At 41.4% G+C, this 24,589-nt stretch overlaps 1 protein-coding gene across 1 annotated transcript in view; it reads left to right on the forward strand.

Annotated features, from left to right (window-relative positions):
• LOC132401348 (dynein axonemal heavy chain 8-like) overlaps window positions 1-24,589 on the forward strand; it is an 895,336-nt gene that overhangs the window by 846,237 nt on the left and 24,510 nt on the right. Inside the window, exons 86-88 of the mRNA XM_059983478.1 lie at window positions 608-763; window positions 11,187-11,303; window positions 20,419-20,520. Of these exons, the coding sequence (XP_059839461.1) occupies window positions 608-763; window positions 11,187-11,303; window positions 20,419-20,520 (375 nt within the window). The remainder of the gene's footprint in view (window positions 1-607; window positions 764-11,186; window positions 11,304-20,418; window positions 20,521-24,589) is intronic.

Genomic DNA, 24,589 nt, shown 5'->3' on the forward strand with positions numbered 1-24,589 from the left:
AGGTAGAACATTCACAGGGCACTGTGGAGAATTGTTGAACAGAGGGACCTTGAAGTGCATGTTTCCTTGAATGTGGCTCACAGGTAGAAAGAGTGGTGAAGAAGACCTTTGGCACTCTGGTCTTCATCAGTCAGAGTATCGAGTGTAGAAGCTTGAAAGTTATGTTACAATTGCACAATATGTTGGTGAGGCCACATTTGGAATATTGTGTTCAGAGGAGATTTATGAGAATGCTGCCAGGACTTGAGGGGCTAAGTTATGAAGAGAGGTTGAGTAGGTGGAGCATAGGAGAATGAGGGGTAATCTTACACAGGTATGAGGGCAAAGATAGACAGGGTGAATGCATATTGTCTTTTTCTCAGGGTTGAGGAATCAGGAGGGCGTAAACTTACTGTGAAATATAGTTGGTGGTGGTAAGTGTTTCTGCATATGAAAGCTAATCAGGTGGCTATTACCCACCTACTTCCATTTAACATGCCTTTCTTGGTTCTGAATATCTAACTGATATTTTTTTAAAATTTTAGATTTCTAACATCTGCAGTATTTTGCTTTTGTGGCATCACTTTCATTGTTAACTGATTATTAATTTATATTTTCTATTTTGCAGTCTTCTATCAAATTCACCAATGAACCTCCTCAAGGTGTGCATGCAGGACTGAAAAGAACATTTACTGGAATCACACAAGACCAAATAGAATACTCCAACCTGCCCATGTGGAAACCACTAATGTATGCAGTCGCTTTCCTACACACCACTGTCCAGGTAACTGAGCCCACACATAACGTTATTGTACTCTGATTATGTATTCTAGATGTACACTCATTGGTCACATTCCTGAAAGCCTTCAATTTCATACTGTGAAATATAGTTGGTGGTGGTAAGTGTTTCTGCATATGAAAGCTAATCAGGTGGCTATTACCCACCTACTTCCATTTAACATGCCTTTCTTGGTTCTGAATATCTAACTGACCCTTCTTTCTGTTTGATAACCTAGTTGTGCCAGACAGAAAAAAAAATCAGATCATTTGTTCTAAAATAAAATTACCAACACATTCTAGAAATTCTTTGGCTTTTTCCAGTTATCCCAGTCAATATGAAATCTTCTATTATAACAACACTGTTTTCCAACACATGTTCTATTAATCTCTGCAAATGTGCATACTTTCCATTACATCTCAATTATTATGAGGTATATTGACAACTTCCATCTGAATTTTAAATCTATTTGTATTGTTTAACTCTGTCCAAGTTATTGTCACTGCCAAACCATCTTCATTGAAAGCTTATCTTTCTACTGCACCATTTAGTTATCTATTAATATTACAATTACATCAGGTGTCACCACAAATACCACAGGTGTGGATATAGCATTGAGAAATCTATATTCCATCAAATCCACCAAAATTCCCATGTGCAAATATTGAAGTAAGGAAGTTGTCTAATCCTGCGTGCAGCAGACCTGCATAATGTTTAGGCTTAGATGTTGAAGTAACATTTGCAAGTCAAGTGCTACACAATGATCATTTTCAATACCACTTGCTTTAATAGTACTCCCACAATTGACCAGAAGCTTATAAAATCTATGGCCTTAGAGTGGTTAAATGCTAAAGATCCTGTAATGAAGGACTTTGATGCTGATTCCTATATGCCTTCACATTGTTTCCAAGGTACATAGAACAGAAGTAATGAAATAGGAGCATGTCTTATGAGGAGAAGTTGAGCAAGCTAGCACTTTTCTTTTTGTGAAGTAAGATGAGACGTGTCTTGATAGAGCGGACAACCAGGCACCTTTTTCCCAAGGCAGAAATGGCTAAGATGAGAGGACTTGAAGAAAGTATGGGGGGAGTGGGGGCCAACAGATTTTTAATATAGAGATTAGTGGATGTGTGGAATGTGTGCCAAGGGTGGTGATAGAGGCAGGTACATTAGGGACATTGAAGATGCTCCTAGATAGGCACATATATGAAAAAAAATTAAGGGCTATGTGAGAGGAAAGCATTGGATTGATCTTGTAGTAGGTTAAAAGGTCAGCACCATGTCATGGCCCAAAGGTCCTGTACTATGCTGTACTATTCTACATTCTATATTCTAAACTCTCTCCACTGCCTCAATTATAGCTGCCCAGGCAATATTTGAGAGGCTTAACCCCAGTGAGGACAAATTAACTACTTGATCAATGTTCAGTTCTCTGAAATAAATAAATCATTCCTTCCAGTACCTGTTATAATTTGTACCAGCTAAAAGATTACTCCATTAACTTGTTAAACCATTAAGCATAGTATGTCCTGAAGAAGATTAGCCTAAATCATCGTGAGTTTATAAGAATGAGAGAAGATATCACTGAGATATAAAAAGTTCTTGTGGTAAATTGTTGTGGAGCACCACAGTAGCAAAGCAGTTAGCATGACTTTTACAGCTTGGGACATTGCAGTTTGGAGATCAATTCTAACAATGTCTGCAAGAAGTTTGTACATCGCCCCTGTGAGCACATGGGTTTCCTCCAGGTATTTCACTTTCCTCCCACGCTTCAAAGACCAAACAATTAGTAGATTAATTGGTCTTTGTAAATTGTCATGCGATTAAACCGTTAAGACTTAGGAACAGAATTAGGCAATTCAGCCCATCAAATCTGCTCTGCCATTTCATCATGGCTGATCCATTTCCCTTTCAACCCCATTCTTCTGCTGTTATAATAAAGTCTGTTATGACCCTGGTGAGTTCTTGAATATGATCCAGTCCACTGACTCAAAGCAATCCTGTGACCATTTCTTAGTTTCCTTGATATCTGGAGCTTTGCTTTTTAGGCTCCGTCTGTATGCAGGTAGTAGGAGTACAGACAAATGGTCTGACTTGCCAAATGTGATCTCAGAAAGGAACAATAGGCATTCATTATTATTGTGTAGATCGATAGATAGATATTTATTGATCCCAAAGATTCCAGTGTCACAGTTGCATTACAAGTGCACAGATATAGATATTAGAAGAGAAGTAGAGAGAATTTTAAAAATTAATTACCACAAGCAGTCTAACAGGAGGGAGTTATCACTTCCCCAGCTATAGGTTGACTGATAGTAAGAATTACCTCATATAACACTCTTTGGAGCAATGCAGTTGTCTTAGTTTATTACTAAAAGTGTTCCTCTTTTCAGCCAAGGTAGCATGCAGAAGGTGAGAAATGGTGTCCAGAATTGCTAGGATTTTCTGAAGGGTCCTTTGTTCTACCACGGCCTCCAGTGCATCCAGTTTGACTCCTATAACAGAGTCAGCCTTTCTAATCACCTGTTGATGCCATTGCCCCAGCACAACACCGCACTGTACTGGCAACAACAGATTGGCAAAACATGTGAAGGGCAGGCCTGCATACTCCAAAGGACCTCAGTTTCCTCAGGAAGTAGAGGCCTCTCTAGCCCTTCTTGTCCACAGCCTCTGTGTTGGTGTTCCACTCAAGTCTGTCATCCAGGAGCACCCCCAGGTACTTGTAAATCCTCACCATACCCACATCCTCACCATCAATAGTAACAGGGAGCAATGCTGGCTTAATCTTCCTAAAATCCATCACTATTTCCTTTGTCTTACTCATGTTGAGCTGCAGATGATTCAGCTTGCAACATTTGACAAAGTCCTCCAACAGAGCCCTCTATTCATCCTCCTGTCCTCCCTTTATACACCCAACTATTGCTGAGTCTTCAGAGAATTTCTGAAGATGACATGACTCAATGTTTTATCTAAAGTCTGAGTAAGCCGGAAGGGATCCAATACAGTCCCTTGTGGGGCCCCAGCACTGCTTATAGCCATGTCTGACGTACAACTATGAAGCCACACATGTGGTAGTCTGCCAGTCAGGTAGTCCATTATCCAGGGTACAATGTGGTCTAATGTTTTGGAATTTCTAGTGCAACAGGGTTATGTGCTGGTGATAATTGGGCAGGGTTTTCTTCAAACAGCCCTGGTCAAAGTTGCTGACTATAATTTGAAATATGTTGGGATGGGCCGTTTCTTGCCTGAAGACAACATCATGCAGTTTCGCGAGTGCCTGCTTATAATTGGCCACTGGTGGTACACAAACTGTAGTCAGGATCATGGTTGAGAACTCCCAAGGCAAATAGAATAGTCTACGTTTAATCGTTCAGTGCTCTAAGTCAGGGGAACAAGGGGCCAACACAACCCCAATGACCATGCACCAACAAAAATTGACTAAAAAGCACATGCCACCACCTTTTTCCTTACCAGAGTTCTCAGTTTGATCCATTCTAAAAACCATGAAACCTTCTAGATGTATAGCTGTGCCTGGAGTATTTGCAGTTAACCAAGCTTCAATGCAATAAACAATTGAGATCTGCCTCAGCAACCTTGCCCTGAGATTGTCAGTCTTATTTTCCAGCAACTACACGTTTGCCAACAAGATGCTGGGTAGAGGAGGCCTTATCCCTCTGTGCTTCAGCCTGGTCAGAATTCCACCTCTCCTGCCGTGTTTCCAGCCATGGCAATAACCCTGAAAGACACTGCACTTAACTGCTCCACTGGAGCTCATAACTTTTGCTCTGTATTTGATTGTCAGTCGTGAGATCTAAAGATCATTGATGTAATTTTGTAGCCCATTGTTAAGATGATATTTACATACTGCAGATTGCAGCAAAAGTAATTCAATCGGAGAATACTTAGAGGAAAACTGATACAGTTTTCTGCAGCCCACAGAGAGTCATCGATGTACACCAGCACCACCTTCTGAGCCTTTCCCCCCTTTACAGCTTTTTAGTTGCCTACTGTTGGTTTTTAAAAGTTTCCAATCCTCAAACTTCCCATTAATTTTTTCTCTTTTATACATCCCCTCTTTTGCTTTTTTGTTGTCTTTGACTTCCCTTGTCAGCCACAGTTGCATCATCCTGCCTTTAGAACACTGCTTCTTCTTTGGGATTTATCTACCCTGCACCTTTTGAATTTCTCCCATAAACTCCAGCCATTGCTGCTCTGCCATCATCCTTTGAGTGTCCCTCCCAATCATTTTTAGCCAACCCCTCTCTCATGCCTTGATAATTCACTTTAAAGTTCCCTAATCAAATTTGGTTCATTACACAACACCCAATCCCGAATAGCTGATCCCCTAATGGGCTCAACCACAACCTGCTCTAAAAAGCCACCTTGTAGGCATTCTACAAATTCTCTCTTGGGATCCAGCAACAACCTGATTTTCCCAATCTACCTGCATATTGAAATCTCCCATGACTATTATGACTATTATTATAAGCAGGGTGGCCAAAAGAGAGGCAGTGTATGTAACTTACTTGGATTTTCAGAGGTGCCACACATGAGGCTGCTTATCAAAATAAAATCCTATGGCTTTACATGAAAGACACTGGCATGGATGGCTGACAGGCAGGAGGCAGCAAGTGGGAATAAAAGGGGCCTTTTCTGGTTGGCTGCCGATGACTAGTGGTGTTCCTCAGGGGTCAATATTGGGACCGCTGCTTTTTGCATGTGTGTCAATTATTTAGATAATGGATTTGACAGCTTTGTGGCAAAGTCTGTGGATCATACAAAGATAGGTGGAGGGGTAGGTATTGCAAAGGAAGCAATGCAATTGCAGCAGGACTTAGACAAATTGGAAGAATGGGCAAAAAAGTGGCAGATGGAATACAGTGTTGAGAAATGTTTGATAATGCATTTTGATAAAAGGAACAATAGTGCAGACTATTATCTAAATGGGGAGAAGATTCAAATGTTAGAGGTGCAGAGGGACTTAGGAGTCCTAATGTAAGATTCCCAGAAGGTTAATTTATAGGTTGAGTCTGTGGTAATGAAGGCAATTACAAGTTGGCATTTATTTCAAGAGAGATAGAATATAAAAGCAAAGAGATACTGCTGAGCCTTTATAAGATGCTAGTCAAGCCATACTTAGAGTATTGTTAACAGTTTTGAGCCCCATATCTCAGAAAGAATGTGTTGTCATTGGAGAGAGTCCAGAGCAGATTCATGAGGATGATTCCAGGAATGAAGGGGTTAACATTTTAATTTTGAGCCTGTACTGACTGGAATTTAGAAGAATGTGGGGGGGGGGGGTGGAAATCTCATTGAAACCTACTGAATGTTGAAAGGACCAGATAGGATGGATGTGGACAGGATGTTTCCTATGGTAGGCATATCCAGAACTAGAGGAAACAGCCTCAAAATTGAGGGGTAACCCTTTTGAACAGAGGTAAGGAGGAATTTCTTTAGCTAGAGACTAGTAAATCTGTGGAATGCTCTGCCACATACTGTGGTATAGGCCAAGTCCGTGAGTATGTTTAAGGCAGAATTTGATAGTTTCCCGATTGGTCAGGGCATCAAAGGATATGGTAATAAGGCAAGTGTATGGGGTTGAGTGGGATCTGAGATCAGCCATGATGGAATGGTTGAGCAGACTCGATGGGCTGAATGGCCTAATTCTGCTCCTATATCTTATGGTTTTATAACATTGCCCCTTTAACATGCCTTTTCTATCTCCCGTTGTAATTTGTAGCCCACATCCTGGCTACTGTATTGTATTGTCATTCTTTTCGATTTTGTCCCTCTTTTACACTGCAACTCACTCCACTGTCTTCAAATTTGCCCCGTCATCTGCCTGTCCTTCCTGACAGTTTCACTACACACTGCCTCTGCTTATAAACCAACAGTCCTCTCACTCTGGTTCCCATGCCCTTACGAATTTAGTTTAAACCAGGGGTTCCCAACCTTTTTAATGCCATGGACCCCTACCATTAACCAAGGGATCCATGGACCCCAGGTTGGGAATCCCTGCTTTTAACGCTCCCCAACAGCTAGCAAACTTGCCCGCAAGGATATTGGTCCCCTTCAGGTTCAGGTGTAACCCACCCATTATTTTAGTGGTCATACCTTCCCCAGAAGAAATCCCAATGATCCAGAAAACTGAAACCCAGCTCCCAGCACCAGTTTCTCAACCACACATTCATCTGCTGAATCATCCTATTCTTAACCTCAATGGTGCATGGTACAGGCAGCGACCCAGAGATTGTTACCTTGTAGGTCCTGCTTTTCAGCTTTCTACCTAGCTCTGTAAATTCACTCTTCAGCACCTGCTCGCTCCTCCTACCTACAATGCTGATAAAAATTATTCACCCCTCTTGGAAGGTTTAATGTTTTATTGTTTGACAACACTGAATTACAGTGGATATAGTTTGGCTTGTTTGACGCTGATCAACAGAAAAAGACTCTTTGTATCAAAGTGAAAATGGATCTCTAAAATGTGATCTAAATTAACTACAATTATAAAACACAAAATAATTGATTACATAAGTATTCACCCCCCTCTTTAATATGACACACCATTTCGTCACTGGTGGAGCCAACTGGTTTAGAAGTCATATAATTAGTTAACTGGAGATCTGTTTTTGGAGACCTTTGTGCAGTCAAGGTGTTTCAATTGATTTTAGTAAAAATACACCTGTATCTGGAAGGTTCAACTACTGGTGAGTCAGTATCGTGGCAAAAACTACACCATGAAGACAAAAGAACACTCCAAGCAACTCCATGAAATGGTTATTGCAAAGCACAAGTCAGGAGATGGATACAAGAACATTTCCAAGTCGTTGAATATCCCTTGGAGAACAGTGAAGTCAATCATCAAGGAATGGAAAGAATATGGCACAGCAGTAAATCTGCCTAGAGCAGGCAATCCTCAAAAATTGAGTGACCATGCAAGAAGGGGAATAATGAGGGAGACCACCAAGAAACCCATGACAGCTCTGGAGGAGTTACAGGCTTCAGTGGCTGAGATGGGAGAGACTGCGTATACAATAACTGTTGCCCAGTTGCTTCACCAGTTGCAGCTTTTATGGGAGAGTGGCAAAGAGAAAGCCACTGTTGAAAAAAACTCACGTGAAAACTAGGCCAGAGTTTACTAGAAGTCATGTGGGAGACTCTGAAGTCAGTTGGAAAAGATTGTATCATCTGATGAGCTTTATGACCTTCCAACTAAACGCTATGTTTGGCGTAAGCCAAACACTGCACACCATCAAAAGCACACACCATCCCTACAGTAAAGCATGGTGGTGGCTGAGACTTGGGAGAAGATTTGTTTTCCAACAAGATAATTACCACAAGCATAAAGCCAAAGCTACACAGGAATGGCATAACAATAACAAAGTTGACATCCTAGAGTGGCCAAGTCAGAGTCCAGACCTCAATCCAATTGAGAATTTGTGGCTGGACATGATCCCTGTGCAATTTGACAGAGTTGAGCAGTTTTGTAAAGAAGAATGGGGAAAAATTGCAGTGTCCAAATATGCAAAGTTGTTAAGAAACCTATTCAAATAGACTCAAGGCTGTAATTGCTGGGAAGGTGCATCTACTATATACTGACGAAGGGCATGAATACTTATGTGATCATTTATTTTGGGTTTTATATTTGTAATTAATTAAGATCACCTTGTAGAGATCTGTTTTCACTTTGACACAAAAGATTAATTTTTCTGTTGATCAGTGTTAAAAAAGCAAAATTAAATTCACTTATAGCAGGACATTGATAGGATACAAAACAGGACTGAGGAGTGGAGGATGGAGTTCAGTCCAGATAAATGTGAAGTGGTTCATTTTGGTAGGTCAACTATGATGGCAGAATATAGTATTAATGGTAAGACTCTTGGCAGTGTGGAGGATCAGAGGGATCTTGGGGTCCGAGTCCATATGACACTCAAAGTTGCTATGCAGGTTAACTCTGTGGTTAAGAAGGCCTTCATCAATTGTGGGATTGAGTTTAGGAGCTGAGAGGTAATGTTGCAGCTATATAGGACCCTGATCAGACCCCACTTGGAGTACTGTGCTCAGTTCTGGTTGCCTCACTATAGGAAGGATGTGGAAACCATAGAAAAGGTGCAGAGGAGATTTTCAAGGATGTTCCTGGATTGGGGAGCATATGCCTTATGAGAATAGGTTGAGTGAACTTGGCCTTTTTTCCTTGGAGTGACAGAGGATGAGAGGTGACCTGATAGAGGAGTATAAGATGATCAGAGGCATTGATTGTGTGTATAGTCAGAGGCTTTTTCCCAGGGCTGAAATGGCTAGCACGAGAGGGCAGTGTTTTAAGTTGCTTGGAAGTAGGTACAGAGGAGATGTCAGGGGTAAGTACGCAGAGTGGTGAGTGCGTGGAATGCGCTGCCGACAATAATGGTGGAGGCGGATACGATAGGGTCTTTTAAGAGACTCCTGGATATGTACGTGGAGCTTAGAAAAATAGAGGGTTATGGGTAACCCTAGGTAATTTCTAAGGTAAGCACAGCTTTGTGGGCCGAAGGGCCTGTATTGTGCTGTAGGTTTTCTGTGTTCATATGTTTCACTGTGACTCAATGTTGTAACACAATAAAACATAATAACTTCTGGGGGGGGGGTGTGAATACTTTTTATAGACACTGTATGTCATCGGTTCCAATACATCCCAAGACTTTGGCTGCCCTCCCCGTTTAGAATGAAGTAGAGTCAACCCTGACCCTGGCACCTCGAAGGCAACATACTATCCACCTGGTTGTCTCTGCCGCATCCATAGAATCTCATGTCTACTTCTCTAACTATTGGAAGCCCCTTTCACTACTACAGTCTTCTTCTCCCCCATTCCCTTCTGAGCCACAGCACCAGAGACCTGCAAGGGGTGACTACCTCTCAGTAGCTCCTATCGATCATCTCCTCAGTCTCCCACGTGAGCTGAAAGTCATTGAGCTGAAGCTCCAGTTCCTTAATATGTTCTCTGAGGAGCGGCAGCTCAGTGCACCTGGCACAGGTGTGGTTATCCGGGAGGCTGGAAGTCTCTGAGAATTCCCACATCTTACACAAAGAACACACTCCCCGGAGCCATTTTCACTACACTGACTATGCACTAACAGATGAAGAATGAAGAGGGAATAAGAAGAAACTTATCAGGTACTTACCTTGCCCAAGCCTCCCCACTCTAATACTGGGAGCAGGCTAGGGTTAAATCGGTAGCTTGTTGGGTCAGAAGGGTCTATTTTGCACTGTATCTATAAATAAAATAAAAATAAAATAAATGCAGGGTCGATTATTTTTACTTTGCTTGTGGTGTGTGAATTGGGGGTTCTAAATAAGGAGTTGATCATTTAGGATCACTTTAAGAAGAGATTCATTGATACAGATTATACTGAATCATTGTTAATCTCTATTTAAGGGACCTTTGGCAGCTCATTTGATGAACACATTCAGGGTCGAACTTCCAGTTATGCCCCCCACCCCTCTGTCACCATTCCCCATCCCCATTTCCCTCTCTTCTTACCTGCCCAGCAACTCCCTCTGGTGCTCCTCCCCCTTTCCTTTCTTCAATGGCCTTCTGTACTCTCCTATCAGATTCCACCTTCTCCAGCCCTTTATGTGAAGATTTTCTCTTGTTCAGGAATCAAAAAAATGATAGATTTCTAAATATTAAGAAATAAAGAGTTATAGTGTTAGTTCAGGAAACTACTACCAAAATTAAAAAAAACTTAATTATATTGAATGGGAGACCTGACATAAGGAACTGAATGGCATATTATTTCATTTTCTGATGTTCTAAATTAATTTTGCTAATACTCTATATTTTCCCTGTATGAATGCCCAACAGCACTCAAGAAGCCCAACATCATCTTTGATTAAACACCAACGTGTTTAGCTTTCCATTCATTATCCTTAAACATTCATTCTTTGCATCAGCGTAACTGGCTATAATTTATACCTATCTACAAAATGCTTTGCTGTCACTTGCCAGGTGTAATCTATCAGAAACTCCTAAACATGACATCCTTGCCACAAAAAAGGCTAAGAACACTTCCTGCAGTCTTCCCTTCGATTCATACACCTGCCTGAATTGGAAATGAATGGCCATTTCCTTCACCATTTCCAGACCATCTTTATCCTTTCCCATAACTACCTTGAGTCTTACAGTTACTATTTCCAAAATGTTCTCCATTGACACTCCAAACACTTACCCAACTATCTTCCTTAAGGTTATATCCAATACTTTTCTGGTCCGATTAGCTATAATATTGCTCATGAGGCTCTCATGTGCACTAAAAAATTCCATATATTCTAATCTCTCATCCTAAAATTGGGTAAATTGAAATCCCCCTACTAGTAAAGTGTAATTATTCTTAATTCCGTCTGATTGGCTTTGGTTTTACTTGAATTTGTTTTTCTTTTTTCCAATTGTCAGGAGCGGCGTAAGTTTGGTCCACTGGGTTGGTGTATTCCATATGAGTTTAACTCCTCAGATTTCACAGCCAGTATCCAGTTCATACAGAATCACCTGGATGACTGTGATAAAAAGAAGGTGTGTCAAACTGTTTATGTGTGATAATAATGATAAGGAAACATCTCAATATTGCGGTATTTCAGAATGAAAGCCAGGTGAGGGGTCAACAAGTAGCTATTTTTCTCTCCAAATATCTTGCATGACCTGCTGAGTATTTCTCATAATGTTTGTCTTTATCTCACATCTCCAGCACTTCACAGTGGATTGAGTTTGAATAACAAACAACGCCATTGGCTAAAACTTTAGTTCTGATGTGCTGAAATATTATATATGATGGTAGAGCTAAATTGTACCCACAAAAAGAATGCAGAGTTGGCTACAGATGTGTGCACAGTGATTGTGAGGGTTCCACCCCAAATTATGTGTTATTTGAGATCTGTGCACCAAGTCTTTCACAACTACTAACCACTCTGCTTTGCGGCATCAGAGATGGGTGTCAACCTTTGAAGGCACACTGCCTATGGTAGCTGAATTGTAGCAACATTATGTTGTTACGATCCAGCAACAATGAATATATAATTGAGACAGGTTTTTTATAACAAATAAAACATTTATTAAACACTGCTAAAAAAAAACTCAAAAGTAAACAAACAACTAACTTAACCAGAAGTTGGCTGCTATACGGCAGCTCGAACAGTTCTTAAAGTGAGAAATACGAACTCAATTCTTTAAAGTAGTATTGCAAAAAGTCCAAAATGATTTACAGTCAGTTAGTAGAGACTTTCCTTGAAGTAATAAACTCTCTTTCGTGACATTACTGTTGATCCTAGCCGAAGTTTGCCTTGCCCGAAGGATTTACGGCGAAGGTAATAAAACGGCTTAAAGGAACTGACCTTTCCATGGCAAAACACTGCATCCAGCTCTTTCTGCCCTTTTAGCAAAGCAGGAGCTATCTTGGATTGCAAGTTACTAATTCCTTGTATGAAGATTAAATAAGGTCGAATCTGTTTCACCGCCGACAAATCTTCACTCTCCGACTGGACTTTAACTGGCAGCGACTTTCAGAACTGCCGGCACAACAATTCTTACATTAAAAATTAAAACTCCACTTTTAAAACAAAACTGCGTCATAAAATCAAATACGCAGCAGAACAGAGCTACTGACGATTTAAGCCATGAACTGACCTGCGTCACAGGGAGGGGTTCTTCTTTTATACCTTGTTGAAAAAAACCATCACATGACCTCTCACTGGCAGGGAAGTTACATCATTCCACCATCACAAGACCATTACATTATGCCCAGCAGAGCCTCAATTACATCATGGTCATATGACAGTCACCAGATACCCACAGGGTATGTAACAACGTTTATCATGGAGAAGGAAGAAAATGGAGAGAGTACCAAGATTGTCTGAAAGTGGCATTGAAGTCCACCAGATTTACCTATTTCTGATGTGCTAAATGAAGACATTTGAGCTGAATAGAATATTACAACATCATTAGATATGTCCTTGTCACTGTGGCCTCTACAAGTTTGCAAACATTACTTCGTGATTTAACACTTCCTTAAAAAATACACATGTACTCCTCTCACACTCCCACTTCTTCCTCTCATCACTACCTAAGTTATCCCCACAATCGATCATGAATGTAAGTTACGCCTATATATGTATTATATAGCCCTTTTTGGTGCAGGAACTGCCTGAATAGGAAATATGTCACGCAGAAAGGAGAATATTATGAAGTAATATGCCTCATTGAGCTGGAGGAGAGAGTCCTCCTCTGCAGAGGACTACTGTGACTCACTTTAGTGGAACTGGAAACTCCAAATTATGTGACAAATAGTAGGAAGTTCACAACTACAGATGCGCTGGGCTGTCTGCAACACTCTCTGCAGAGTCCTGCGATTGAGGGAAGTACAGTTCCCATACCAGGCAGTGATGCAGCCAGTCAGGATGCTCTCAATTGTGTCCCTGTAGACTAGGCTGTGTGCTCCTATAGGCACCTGCTCTACTCATTTTATACCTACTTGTTTAGCTAGCAGCTCCAATGCTGCATTTAATTTTGCTGACAACACCACTGTTGCTGGCCAAATCAATGGTGGTAATGAATTGGCATATAGGAGGGAGATTGAAAATCTGTCTGAATGGTGCTACAACAACAACGTCTCACTCAACGTCATCAAAACTAAGGCGTTGATTATCAACTACAGGAGGAAAGACCAAAGGCCCATGAGCCAGTCCTCATTAGAAGATAAGAGCTGGACGGGGAGCTTTCAATTCCTTGGCATTATCATTATCAGAGGATCTGTCCTGGGTCCAGCACATAAGTGCCATCAGAAAGAAGGCACAACAGCACCTCTACATTCTTAGCAGTTTGTGTGGACTTGGCATGTCAGCTAAAACTTTGCCAAACTTCTATAGATGCACAGTGAAGAGTATCCTCACTAGTTGCATCATGGCCTGGTATGGAAATACTAATGCCCAGTAATGGAAAAGTCTACAGAAAGTGGTAGATATAGCCCAGTCCGTTATAGGCAAAGTCCTCCCCAAAATTGCGCACATCTACACGGAGCTGCCATCATCAAAGACCCCAGTATCCAGGTCATGCTCTCTTCTCGCTCCCAGCATTGGGCAAGAGGTACAAGAACCTTGAGTCCACACCCCCCAGGTCAAGTAATGTTGTTACTCAACAACCATTAGATTCCTGAACTGGTGTGGATAACTTCACTCACAGCTCTGAACTGATTTCACATCTACAGACTCACTTTTAAGGATACTACGACTCACTTTCTCAGTATCATTTAGTTTTTATTTGCTCAATATGTCTTCTTTTGCATATTGGTTGTTATCAACATCATCATCATTATGTGTCGTGTTGTATGATGTGGGTGATCATGGTCTCATGAGCATGATTGTTCTTGGCAAACCTTTCTGCAAAAGTGGTATACTTTTGCCTTCTGGGAAGCGTCTTTACGAGATGGGTGACCCCAACCATTATCAAAACTCTTCAGAGATTATCTGCCTGGCATCAGTGGCCACAAAACGAGGACTTGTGATATGAACCAGCTGCTCATACAACTATCCATCACCTGCTCCCATGGCTTCACGTGACCCTGTTGGGGTGGGGGCCCAAGGCTAGTGGAGGGAAGGAGCACCTTATACCACCTTTGGTAGAGGCATATCTCCACCCTGCCACATTGTTAGTCTTAGATTGTGAATAGATATTTTTCATAAATTCTTTTGTATCTTTATTTTCCTGTAAATTCCTGCAAGAAAATTAGGTTACATATGGTAACATATACATACTGTGATAATAAATTTACTTTGACATCACCAGTTGTGGGTTGACCTCATAAAAATGTTGGATGTGGTAACATTAATACCAGTTCCTTCATCAGCAGCTACACAATATTTTGTGTAAAAATACACAACCTGCAAACAAAGCTTTTCACTCAAGGTTGACAGCAGAGCTCTGAGTATTGCTGAGAGGTCGGGATTCTGCCTTTAGATCAGGGGATAAGTCAGGTCAGCAAGAGTTACGCTTTCCCATGCCTTCAAGGCGGCAAAATGGGATCATTCACAAGAAACATAAGCTGCATATGGCAGGGCAGTCAGACCATAATGGACTACAAGTCCACCCTGCACACTAACGGTGGGATGCTTTTCTCCCTGATAGGCTGCATGTCTTTTATGCAGTATTTGATACACAGAATGATGTGCCAGTGAGGAAGGCCCCCCCCCCCCAACTTCCCCTGGAGGAGCTTTATTGACTACTGTCCAATAGCATTGATGTCAACAGTAATGAAGTGCTTTGAATAGTTGGTTATAGATCACATGAAATCCCATCTTCATGCTACATTGGACCCTTTCCAGTTCATTTATCGCTTAAATTGGTGCATTGATGATCCCATAGCCTCTGCATACCATTCTGTTCTGTCCCTCCTGATAAATGCAGGATGCTGTTTATCAACTTTGGCTCAGCATTTAGTATAAGACATAGGAGCAGAATTAAGCCATTGGCCCATTGAATCTGCTCTGCCATTAGATCATGGCTGATCCATTTCCCTCTCAACCCCATTCTCCTTCCTTCCCATAACCTTTTACATCTGAATTACCAAGAATCTATCAACCCTCACCTTAAATGCACCCACTGATGGGACCTCCTTAGCCACTTGTGACAATGAATTCCACACATTCACCACACTCTGGCTTAAGATGTTCCTCTTCACCTCCATTCTTAATAGATATTTCTCAATCCTGAGAGTTTGCCTTCTGGTTCTAGATTGTCCCACTATAGGAAACATCTTCTCCACATCCACTCTGTCTAGGCCTTTCAACTTTCGATAGGTTTCAATTAGATCCCACCCCCGTTGTTCTAAATTTCAATGAGTACAGGCCCAGAACCATAAAATGCTCCTCATATGACATGTCTTTCATTCCTGGAATCATTTTCATGAACCTCCTTTGTACAATCTCCAATGTCAGCACATTCTTTCTTAGGTAAGGAGCCCAAAATTGCTCACAATAGCAAGTGAGGCCTCACCAGTGACTTATAAAACCTCAATATTACATCCTTGCCTTTAAATCCTAGTCCTCTCAAAATTAATGCAGACATTGAATTTGCCGTCCTCAACACCAACTCAACCTGCAAATTAGGGAATCCTGCATGGGGACTCCCAAGTCCCTTTGCAGTTCAGATTTTTTGATTTTCTCCCCATTTAGAAAATCATCTACACTTTTATTCCTTCTACCATACATAAAGTGCATAACTATACACTTTTGGACACTGTATTTCATCTGCCTCTTCTTTGCCCATTTTCCAAATCTAGGTCAGTTTGTAGCCTCCCTACTTCACCAACACTACCTTCCTCTTCACGTATCTTCATATCATCTGCAAACTTGCCTACAAAGCCATAAATTTCAGTATCAAATTCATTGACATACAACATACAAACGGTTCTAACAATGACCCCTACAGAACAACACTAGTCATCAGAAGCTAATCTGAAAAGCTCCTCTTATTCCCACTCTTTGCTTCCCACCAATTAATCAATGATCTATCTGTGCTAGTATCTTTCCTGTAATACCATGGGCTCTTGTTAAGTAGCCTCATGTGCAACACATTGTCAAAGGTCTTCTGAAAATCCAAGTACATAACATCCACTGATTTTACTTTATCTACCCTGCTTGTTATTTCCTCAAAGAATTCCAACAGATATATCAGGCAAGATTTTCCCTTAAGGAATCCTTGCTGACTTTGGCCTATTTTACCACGTGCCTCCAAGCACCCAAAAATAATCCTTAATAATTAACTCCAACTTTTTCCCAGCCACTGAAGTCAGGCTAACTGGCCTATAATTTCCTTTCTTCTGCCTCCCTCCCTTCTTGAAGAGTGGAGTGACGTTTTCAATATCGTAGTCCTCCTAAACCATGCTGGAATCTAGTGATGCTTGAAAGATCATTACGATTGCCTTCATAAGCTCTCAGCCATCTCTTTCAGAACCCTGGGGTATAGTCATTGAGTCACAGAAAAGTACAGCACAGGAACAGGCCTTTTGGCCCATCTAGTGTGTGCCAAACCACTTAAACTGCCTATTCCCATTGAACTGCACCAAGACCATAGCCCTCCATACCCCTACCATCCATGCACCTATCCAAAATCCATTTAAGATCTTCCCCCATTTCTTTTGACTCCACACATGGATTACCATTCAGATCTTCTATAGGATCAATTTTGTCCTTTATGATCCTTTTCCTCTTAACTTATCTGCAGAATCCCTTAGCATTCTCTTTCACCTTGTCACCTTAATCCATCTGGTCCAGGTGGAATACCTATCTTCAGGCCTTTCAGCTTCCCAAGCACCTTCTCCCAAGTAATAGCAGCTGCGCTCACTTCTGCCCCTGACGCTCTCAAACTTCCAGCATACTGCTAGTGTCTTCCACAGTAAAGATTGATGCAAAATACTTATTCAGTTCCTCTGCTATTTCCTTGTTTCCCATTGCGACCTCTCCAGTGCCGTTTTCCAGCAGTACGATATCCACTCTCACCTCTCTTTGACTCTTTATATATCTAAAAAAAATCTTTTGGTGTCCTCTTTGATATTACTGGCTAGCTTACCTTCATATTTCACCTTTATCCTCATTATGATTTTGTAAGTTGCCTGCTGTTGGGTTTTATAAGCTTCTCAATCCTCTAACTTCCTACTAATTTTTATGCCCTCCCTTTTGCTTTTATGTTGGCTTTTACTTCCCTTGTCAGCCATGGTTGTGCCATCCTGTCTTTAGAATACTGTGTCTTCTTTGGGATGTACTTATCCTGCACCTTCTAAACTGCTCCCAGAAACTCCAGCCACTGCTGCTCTGCTGTCATCAATGCGAGTGTCCTCTTCCAATCAGCTTTGGCTAGCTCCTCTGTAATTCACTCTACCCCTAAGTAATACTGATACATTTGACTTTAGCTTCTCTCTCTGAAATTGCAGGGTGAATTCTGTCATATTATAATCAGTCTCCTCAGGGTTCTTTACCTCACTCTCCCTAATCAAATCTGGTTCATTGCACAAAACTTAATCTAGAATAGCTGATCCCCTAATGGGCTCAACCACAAGCTGCCCTAAAACACCATCTCATAGGCATTCTACAAATTCCATCTCTTGGGATTCAATGTAAGCACCAACCTGATTTTCCCAATCTACCTGCATATTCAAATCCCCTGTGACTATCCCCATGGCCCTTTTGACATGCATTTACTATCTCCTGCTGTAATTTGTAGCCCAAATCCTAGCTACCATTTAGAGGCCTGTATATAACTCCCATCAATTCCTTGCAGTTCCTTAACTCCACCCACAAGGATTCTGCATCTTCCAATCCTCTGTCGCCTATTTCTAAGGATTTGATTTAATTTTTTACTAACAGAAACATGTCCCCCCTCTGACTACATATCTGCTATTTCTTATTCATTGTGTGTCCTTGGATGTTAAGATCCTAACTATGATCTTCTTTCATCTATGATTGCAGGCAGTGAGTTGTATTCATCACCCTTTTCGATTTTGTCCCCGTTATACTGCAACTCAATCCACTGACTACAATTTTGCCCGATCATCTGCCTGTCCTCCCTCACAGTCTCACTACATGCTAGATCTCCTTGCATGTTAACTGCCTCATCCTCACCCCTATCACTGTGGTTCCCATCCCCCTACCAAGTTAGTTTAAATCCTCCCCACCAGTTCTAGCAAAATTATCTGCAAGGATATTGGTCTCCCTCGGGTTCAGGTGTAAACTGTTCCTTTTGTTTTAATCATTCCTTCAGCAGAAGGGATTCCAATGATCCAGAAATATGAAACCCTTTCCCCTGTAGCAGTTCCTCAGCCACACATTCATCTGCCAAGTTATCCTATTCTGAGCATGACTAGAGAATTACATAGGCAGCAAACCAGAGATTACTACCCTGGAGGTCCTGCTTTTCAGCTTCCCACCTAGCTCCCTAAATTCTCTCTTTTTCCTACATTTTCCTACCCACATCATTGGTTCCAATATGTCTCAAGACTTCTTGTTGCTCACCCTCCCCATTTAAAATGCTGCTGACACAGACTGCAAAGACAGATCCAGTTCAGAGTGAATCATCAAGTTCGCTGATGACGCAACAATGGTTGGCTACATCAACAATGATGGTGAGACAGCGTACAGAGAAGAGGTAGAATAGCTGATAGAATGGTGTGAACACAACAACTTGAGGCTCAATGTAGACAAGACTAAAAAGATAATTGTGGACTTTAGGAAGGTGCAGGCTGACCACTCCTCACTGCACGTACTATAAACAGTTCCTCCACGGACAGAGTTAGGAGCACCAAGTTCCTGGTGTGCACATAACAGATGATTCACCTGGTCCCTCAGAGCCACATCTTTAGTCAAGAATGCATAGCAGCGTCTCCACTTCCTGAGAAGATTGAGATAAGCAAGTCTCCCTTCCCGCACCTTCCCCCCACTCTAATCATTTTTTACAGGAGCACCACTGAGAGTGTACTAACCAGCTCCATCATCGTCTGGTATGGGAATTGCAAGGCATCTGACCGCAAGATCCTCCAAAGGTTTGTGAGTACTGTTGAGAGGATCATCAGGGTCTCTATTCCACCCATCCGAGATATTTATCAGGAGCACTACATTTGCAGGGTCCTTAACATTGTCAATGATCCGTCCTATGCATTCCAAATCTCTTTGAATCCCTACCATCAGGCAGGAGGTACTGTAGCATTAGGAAAATCTTCTTCCCCCAGGCCATAGGACTACTGAATTCCATGCTACCACTGAGGACTCATTATTTTATAAAGCACCAGTAGCATTATACTAATTACTTTTTAACTTGTGACATAAATTCAACCAATTATTACTTTATGTGTTGTGTGAGAGTTATATGTACTTTGTTGTTCACCTTGGTATGGAGGAACATAATTTCATTTAGTGGTAAATATTACTGTAATAACAATAACAATAAACTTGAATTACTAATCCGCTTATGCAGCAGACCAGTTCTATTTGATTGACAGCAATTGCTTTAAATCAGAGTTCATACACCTGATTTTGAAACCATGCACAAGGAATTCTCAAACAGTACAACTGGAGAAAACCCAATTGCATCTTGCTGGCACAAAACAATAAGTTTTACATTATATAAGTTAGTGTGATAATGGACCTGATTCTTGATTCTGATAAAGGGAAATTTAATCAATTTAGTGTTTTTTTAGGATTTCGCCCAAATACACATTAAGACTAAATGCAACACCCAGTTAATATACCAGAAATAGTTAAAATCCAGTTTTGGTCAGAGTTCACAACTCTGGAGTTGTTCACTGAGGAGTTGAGCTTGTTCACTCCTCCCACTAGTGATTTCTTGCATTTTTTATTTATCATCATCCCAAAACACATATACATTAGCTTTCTGAATCTACGTCATCCTCCACTATCATGATTTGTCCTCTCAGTTCATCTGTTTTATTTCAAATTTGTGCATTCTGCCACAGAACCTTAGTTTTAAATAGTTATATCATAGAACTTAATAGTGAAATTATCCCAAACACAAGGAGTATGGCTAATGAAGAGAATCCATGCCCCTGTGAAAACTAGCATCCTTATATTTTGGTGAAACTTTATACACTTGAATAAGAGTGTACTTTAACTGTATATTTGCTTTCCTTCAGGGTGTGTCATGGAATACCATAAGATACATGCTTGGAGAAGTTCAGTATGGAGGACGTGTTACTGATGACTATGACAAGCGCCTCCTCAATTGCTTTGCCAAGGTACCATTCTGCTAAACATTCTGCACAGTAATATAAGAAGCAAAGTGTATAATGAGGAAAGTAAGGGGGTAGAAGTTGCCATAACATGTTGATAACCAGAAAACATAAAATACAGAAAAAGAGGACATCATTTGTATATACTACCTAGGGGACAACCAAGCACATTGAGAAAGACATTGGTAAAGGATAGTGGTGGAGTCTGTAGCTATACCACAAGGATTGGTACTCAGCCCTGTGTTGTTTATAATATATATAAACAACTTGGATGAGAACATAGGTGATCTGATTAGTAAGTTTGCTGAGTACTAGTAGAGTTGCACAGGGGGCACGGATTAGTTGGAAAGTTGAGTAGAGTGGTAGCAGATGGAATTTAATCCAGACAAATGTGAGATAATGTGTTTAGGGGCATCTTATACTGGCAGGATATACACTCAGTGGCCACTTTATTAGGTGCCTCCTGTAGCTGAGTGTATGTTTGTGGTCTTCTAATGCAGTAGTCTATCCATTTCAAGGTTCAACAAGTGCATTCAGAGCTGCTCTTTTGCACACCACTTTGTAACATGGTTATTTGAGTTACTGTCGCCTCCTGTCAGCTTGAACTAGTCTGACCATTAACAAGCAGGTGTACAATCTAATAAAGTTGCCACTGAGGGTGTATATACCATGGATTGCAGTTAATTGGGACACATCGGGGCACTATGTTTTGGCTCATTTAAGTGGCTTCCCCAATTAGCCAAAATTTCATTAAATAGTTAAACAGGTATTTTAAAAAAAGCAAACTGCCATTTAACTGAGTAACAAATTGGGCATTTAAATGTAATACAAAACAAATTACAACACCAGCAGTGCTACTGCAGTATTATAAAATTGTGTATTAGTTCCTAATAGTTATCAATGGAAGAATTCTTGCAGTGTATGTTGCTGTGTATAGGGTATACAGAGAGATGCAGCACCTCTGGTGTAGGGGCTCATTGTGTCCATTCTGGAGCAGCTCACTCCCGCTTAGGTCCCCACAGGACACTCAGCTCTCATCTGTGGCTCCAAGTAACTGTTTGCCACAGTTGTCACGCTCCATTCCACAACTTCGACAGGCAAACTAAACCAGGTGAGTGTAGCTGATGGGCCTCATACCCCAGTGAAATAGGGATATGCCTGTCCTAGCATGTGAAGTTAGCTACTGGAATCAACAGTGAGCTCCAATGGCCAAGAAGGCAGTTCTGCAATGCTTCATGGACAGTGCAAGGCATGATAAAGCACAGAAGATATCATGGTTATCCATTGCAACCAAGAAAGACTCCAGTTTATGATGACTACACATACCACTGGACCCAGACTTCTGAGGTTGAGAGATTGGAACTGTGCCATGGCATCTCTACTTTAAAAATTCTCCCAGACAGGTTTAACTGTCACCGTCGGATACGATGGACAACCAATGTGCAACTGTGCTCTTTGGATTGACTGTAAATGAACGGAATTAGCCTAGACACCTAATGCAGATAATGGACTGCCTGCAGACAATGTTTTCAACAACTGCATTTGCTAAATCTTCAGTTTCTTTGTAAAATTCAAGATTATTGTCAATACCTTCAAATTATTCATAGTTCTTAACTTGTTGAAGAAATTTCATTGAAATTGTTTCGTTTTCACTCCCAGTGCATCTCCAAGCCTGAATGCTTGAAAATGCAATGAGCAAAACAATTCTAATTTGTCTTCTACTTACTTCTAGACAACTATCAGGGACAGAAATCACTGCTTTTTGAACACATACACGTGCGAAGTTACACAGTTACTTAAAAACTGTTTGGTCTAAGCACGATGTTGTGTCTAACAGCCACACAAGTATACACAAGTGACACTAGTTAGAAACTGTTTGGCAACAGTTTCCTGTTCCAATTAAGCAGCATAGTGTCAACAACATGGAAGCTCTTATCAGACATCATAGCCTCAAAGCTGATGGAATATGGTCTTGACCCCTGGTCAGAGGGAAATTGGTAATGGAACCATAGACTCCAAGCACCAAACACTGATAGACAAAGCAGTCATGCAAGACTCCAAGACCAGGCAAGCCAACCTAACCACAGCCTGGCTTGACTACCAGAAAGCATACTACTCAATGCTCTACACATGGATCCTGGAATGCCCCTCTTTGTACAAGGTCAACAAGACATTAAAGACCTTCATCAAGAACTTAAATAGTGTAGGAAGACAATGCTAGAAGTTAACTCAAGCCAAAGGCACAAGTGCCCATCAGATGTGGAATATACCAAGGTGATGCACCATCCCCACTGCTGTTCTGCAGAGGCTTGATGAACCCCCTCAACCAGATCATCTCAAAGAATGGATATGGATACAGGTTCGGAGTGGAGTGACCATTAGTCACTTCCTGTACATGGATGATAACAAGCTGTATGGTCAAAGTGAAAGGGACATTGACTCACTCATCCACCTGACAAGGGTATACATTGGGATGTCATCCAGACTGGAAAAGTGTAGCCAGATGATAGTGAAAAGAGGCAAACTCATCAAGATTGAAGGAGTCAAGTTACCTGAAAGCCACATATCAGATGTACAGGACAGCTACAAACACCTGGGGATCCTGCAGGCGCATGGAAACCACAATGAGGACACGAGGTAGGCTGCAATACCCAAGTACATCCAAACAGTGATTCAGGTCCTAAAGAGCCAGCTGAACTGGAAGCCATCAATACACTCACCCTATCCGTCATCAGATACCCAGCCACAAGGAATGAACTGGAAGCTGCTGATATCAAAACACAGAAACTACTAATAATACATGGAGGATTCCACCCAAAGTCTAACATCGAGTGACTGTGCATCTGCCAGAATAAAGGAGGACGGGGACTTGGAATTGTCAAGGCCACAGTCCTGGAAGAAATACAAAACAGCCATAAGTTTATCAGAAAGATGTTCCCTAAGTATGCCCTGCTAGGAGAATACCTCAGACAGCAGGCAGGGGATATGGAAATGGAAGTGGGTGAAGCAGAGCCAAAGGACCAAAGGCCATGGTAGGACAAGCCACTGCACAGGATGTACCATTGCTGGATATCAGAGGTGGCTGGAAATAACAGGGCTGAGGGACGGCACAGAAGCGCTGCTCATATCTGCACAAGAACAGCTCTGAGTACAAGAACAATAGAAGTAGGTGTTTATCACACCAGACAATACCCAAGATGCAGACTGTGCAAGCAATCCACTAAAAGCATCCAGCCATAATAGCAGGGTGCAGGATGTAGGCAGGGACAGCACACACTGAATGACACAACCAAGTTGCAGGAATTGTGTACAGGAACATCTGCATTGAGTATGGATTGGACACTTCCAAATGGGAAACACCTGAGAAGACAGTGGAGAATAACAGAGCTAGGATCCTCTGGGACTTCCAAATATAGACTGATATGCAGGTACTGGTAATACTGGCTGGACAAGGAACAGAAGAAAGCAATAGTAATAGATGAGGCAATCATGGATGACAGTAACATCAGGAAGGAAGAATGAGAAACTAGAGAAATGCCAAGGCTTGAAAGAGCAGATAGAAAGGATGTGGAAGGATAAAGCCAGAGTAATCCCAGTGGTGATAGGAGCACTTGTGGCTGTGACACCTGGACTGAGAGAGTGGCTCCAACAAACCTGGGAATGACATCTGAGATCTTAGTCCAGAAGAGTGCACTATCCTCAACCCTCAAGCTTCCAGTTCAGATTGAAAACGTGTGTGTGTGTGTGTGTGTGTGTGTGTATATATATATATATATATATATATAGATAGATAGATAGATAGATAAATAGATATATATCAATAGAGTACTAAAAAAAGCATTTTGGATGCTTACCTTCATAGGCCAAGGCATCAATTATTAGAGTTGCAATGTGATAATGCAGTTGATCACCTGGCTGTACTTCACCCTGAGTATGGGCAGAGACTGGAGACTTGCAGCACCAGTAGTGAGGAACAAGAAGGTATGGACAAGGAAAGCACAGGAGCACCTACAGGACTGCTTTGAATTGGTAGACTGGACTGATTTCAGGTATTCATCTTCGAACCTGAATGAGT

The sequence above is a fragment of the Hypanus sabinus genome, chromosome 10 (assembly GCF_030144855.1).
Source record: "Hypanus sabinus isolate sHypSab1 chromosome 10, sHypSab1.hap1, whole genome shotgun sequence".
Lineage (NCBI taxonomy): Eukaryota > Metazoa > Chordata > Chondrichthyes > Myliobatiformes > Dasyatidae > Hypanus > Hypanus sabinus.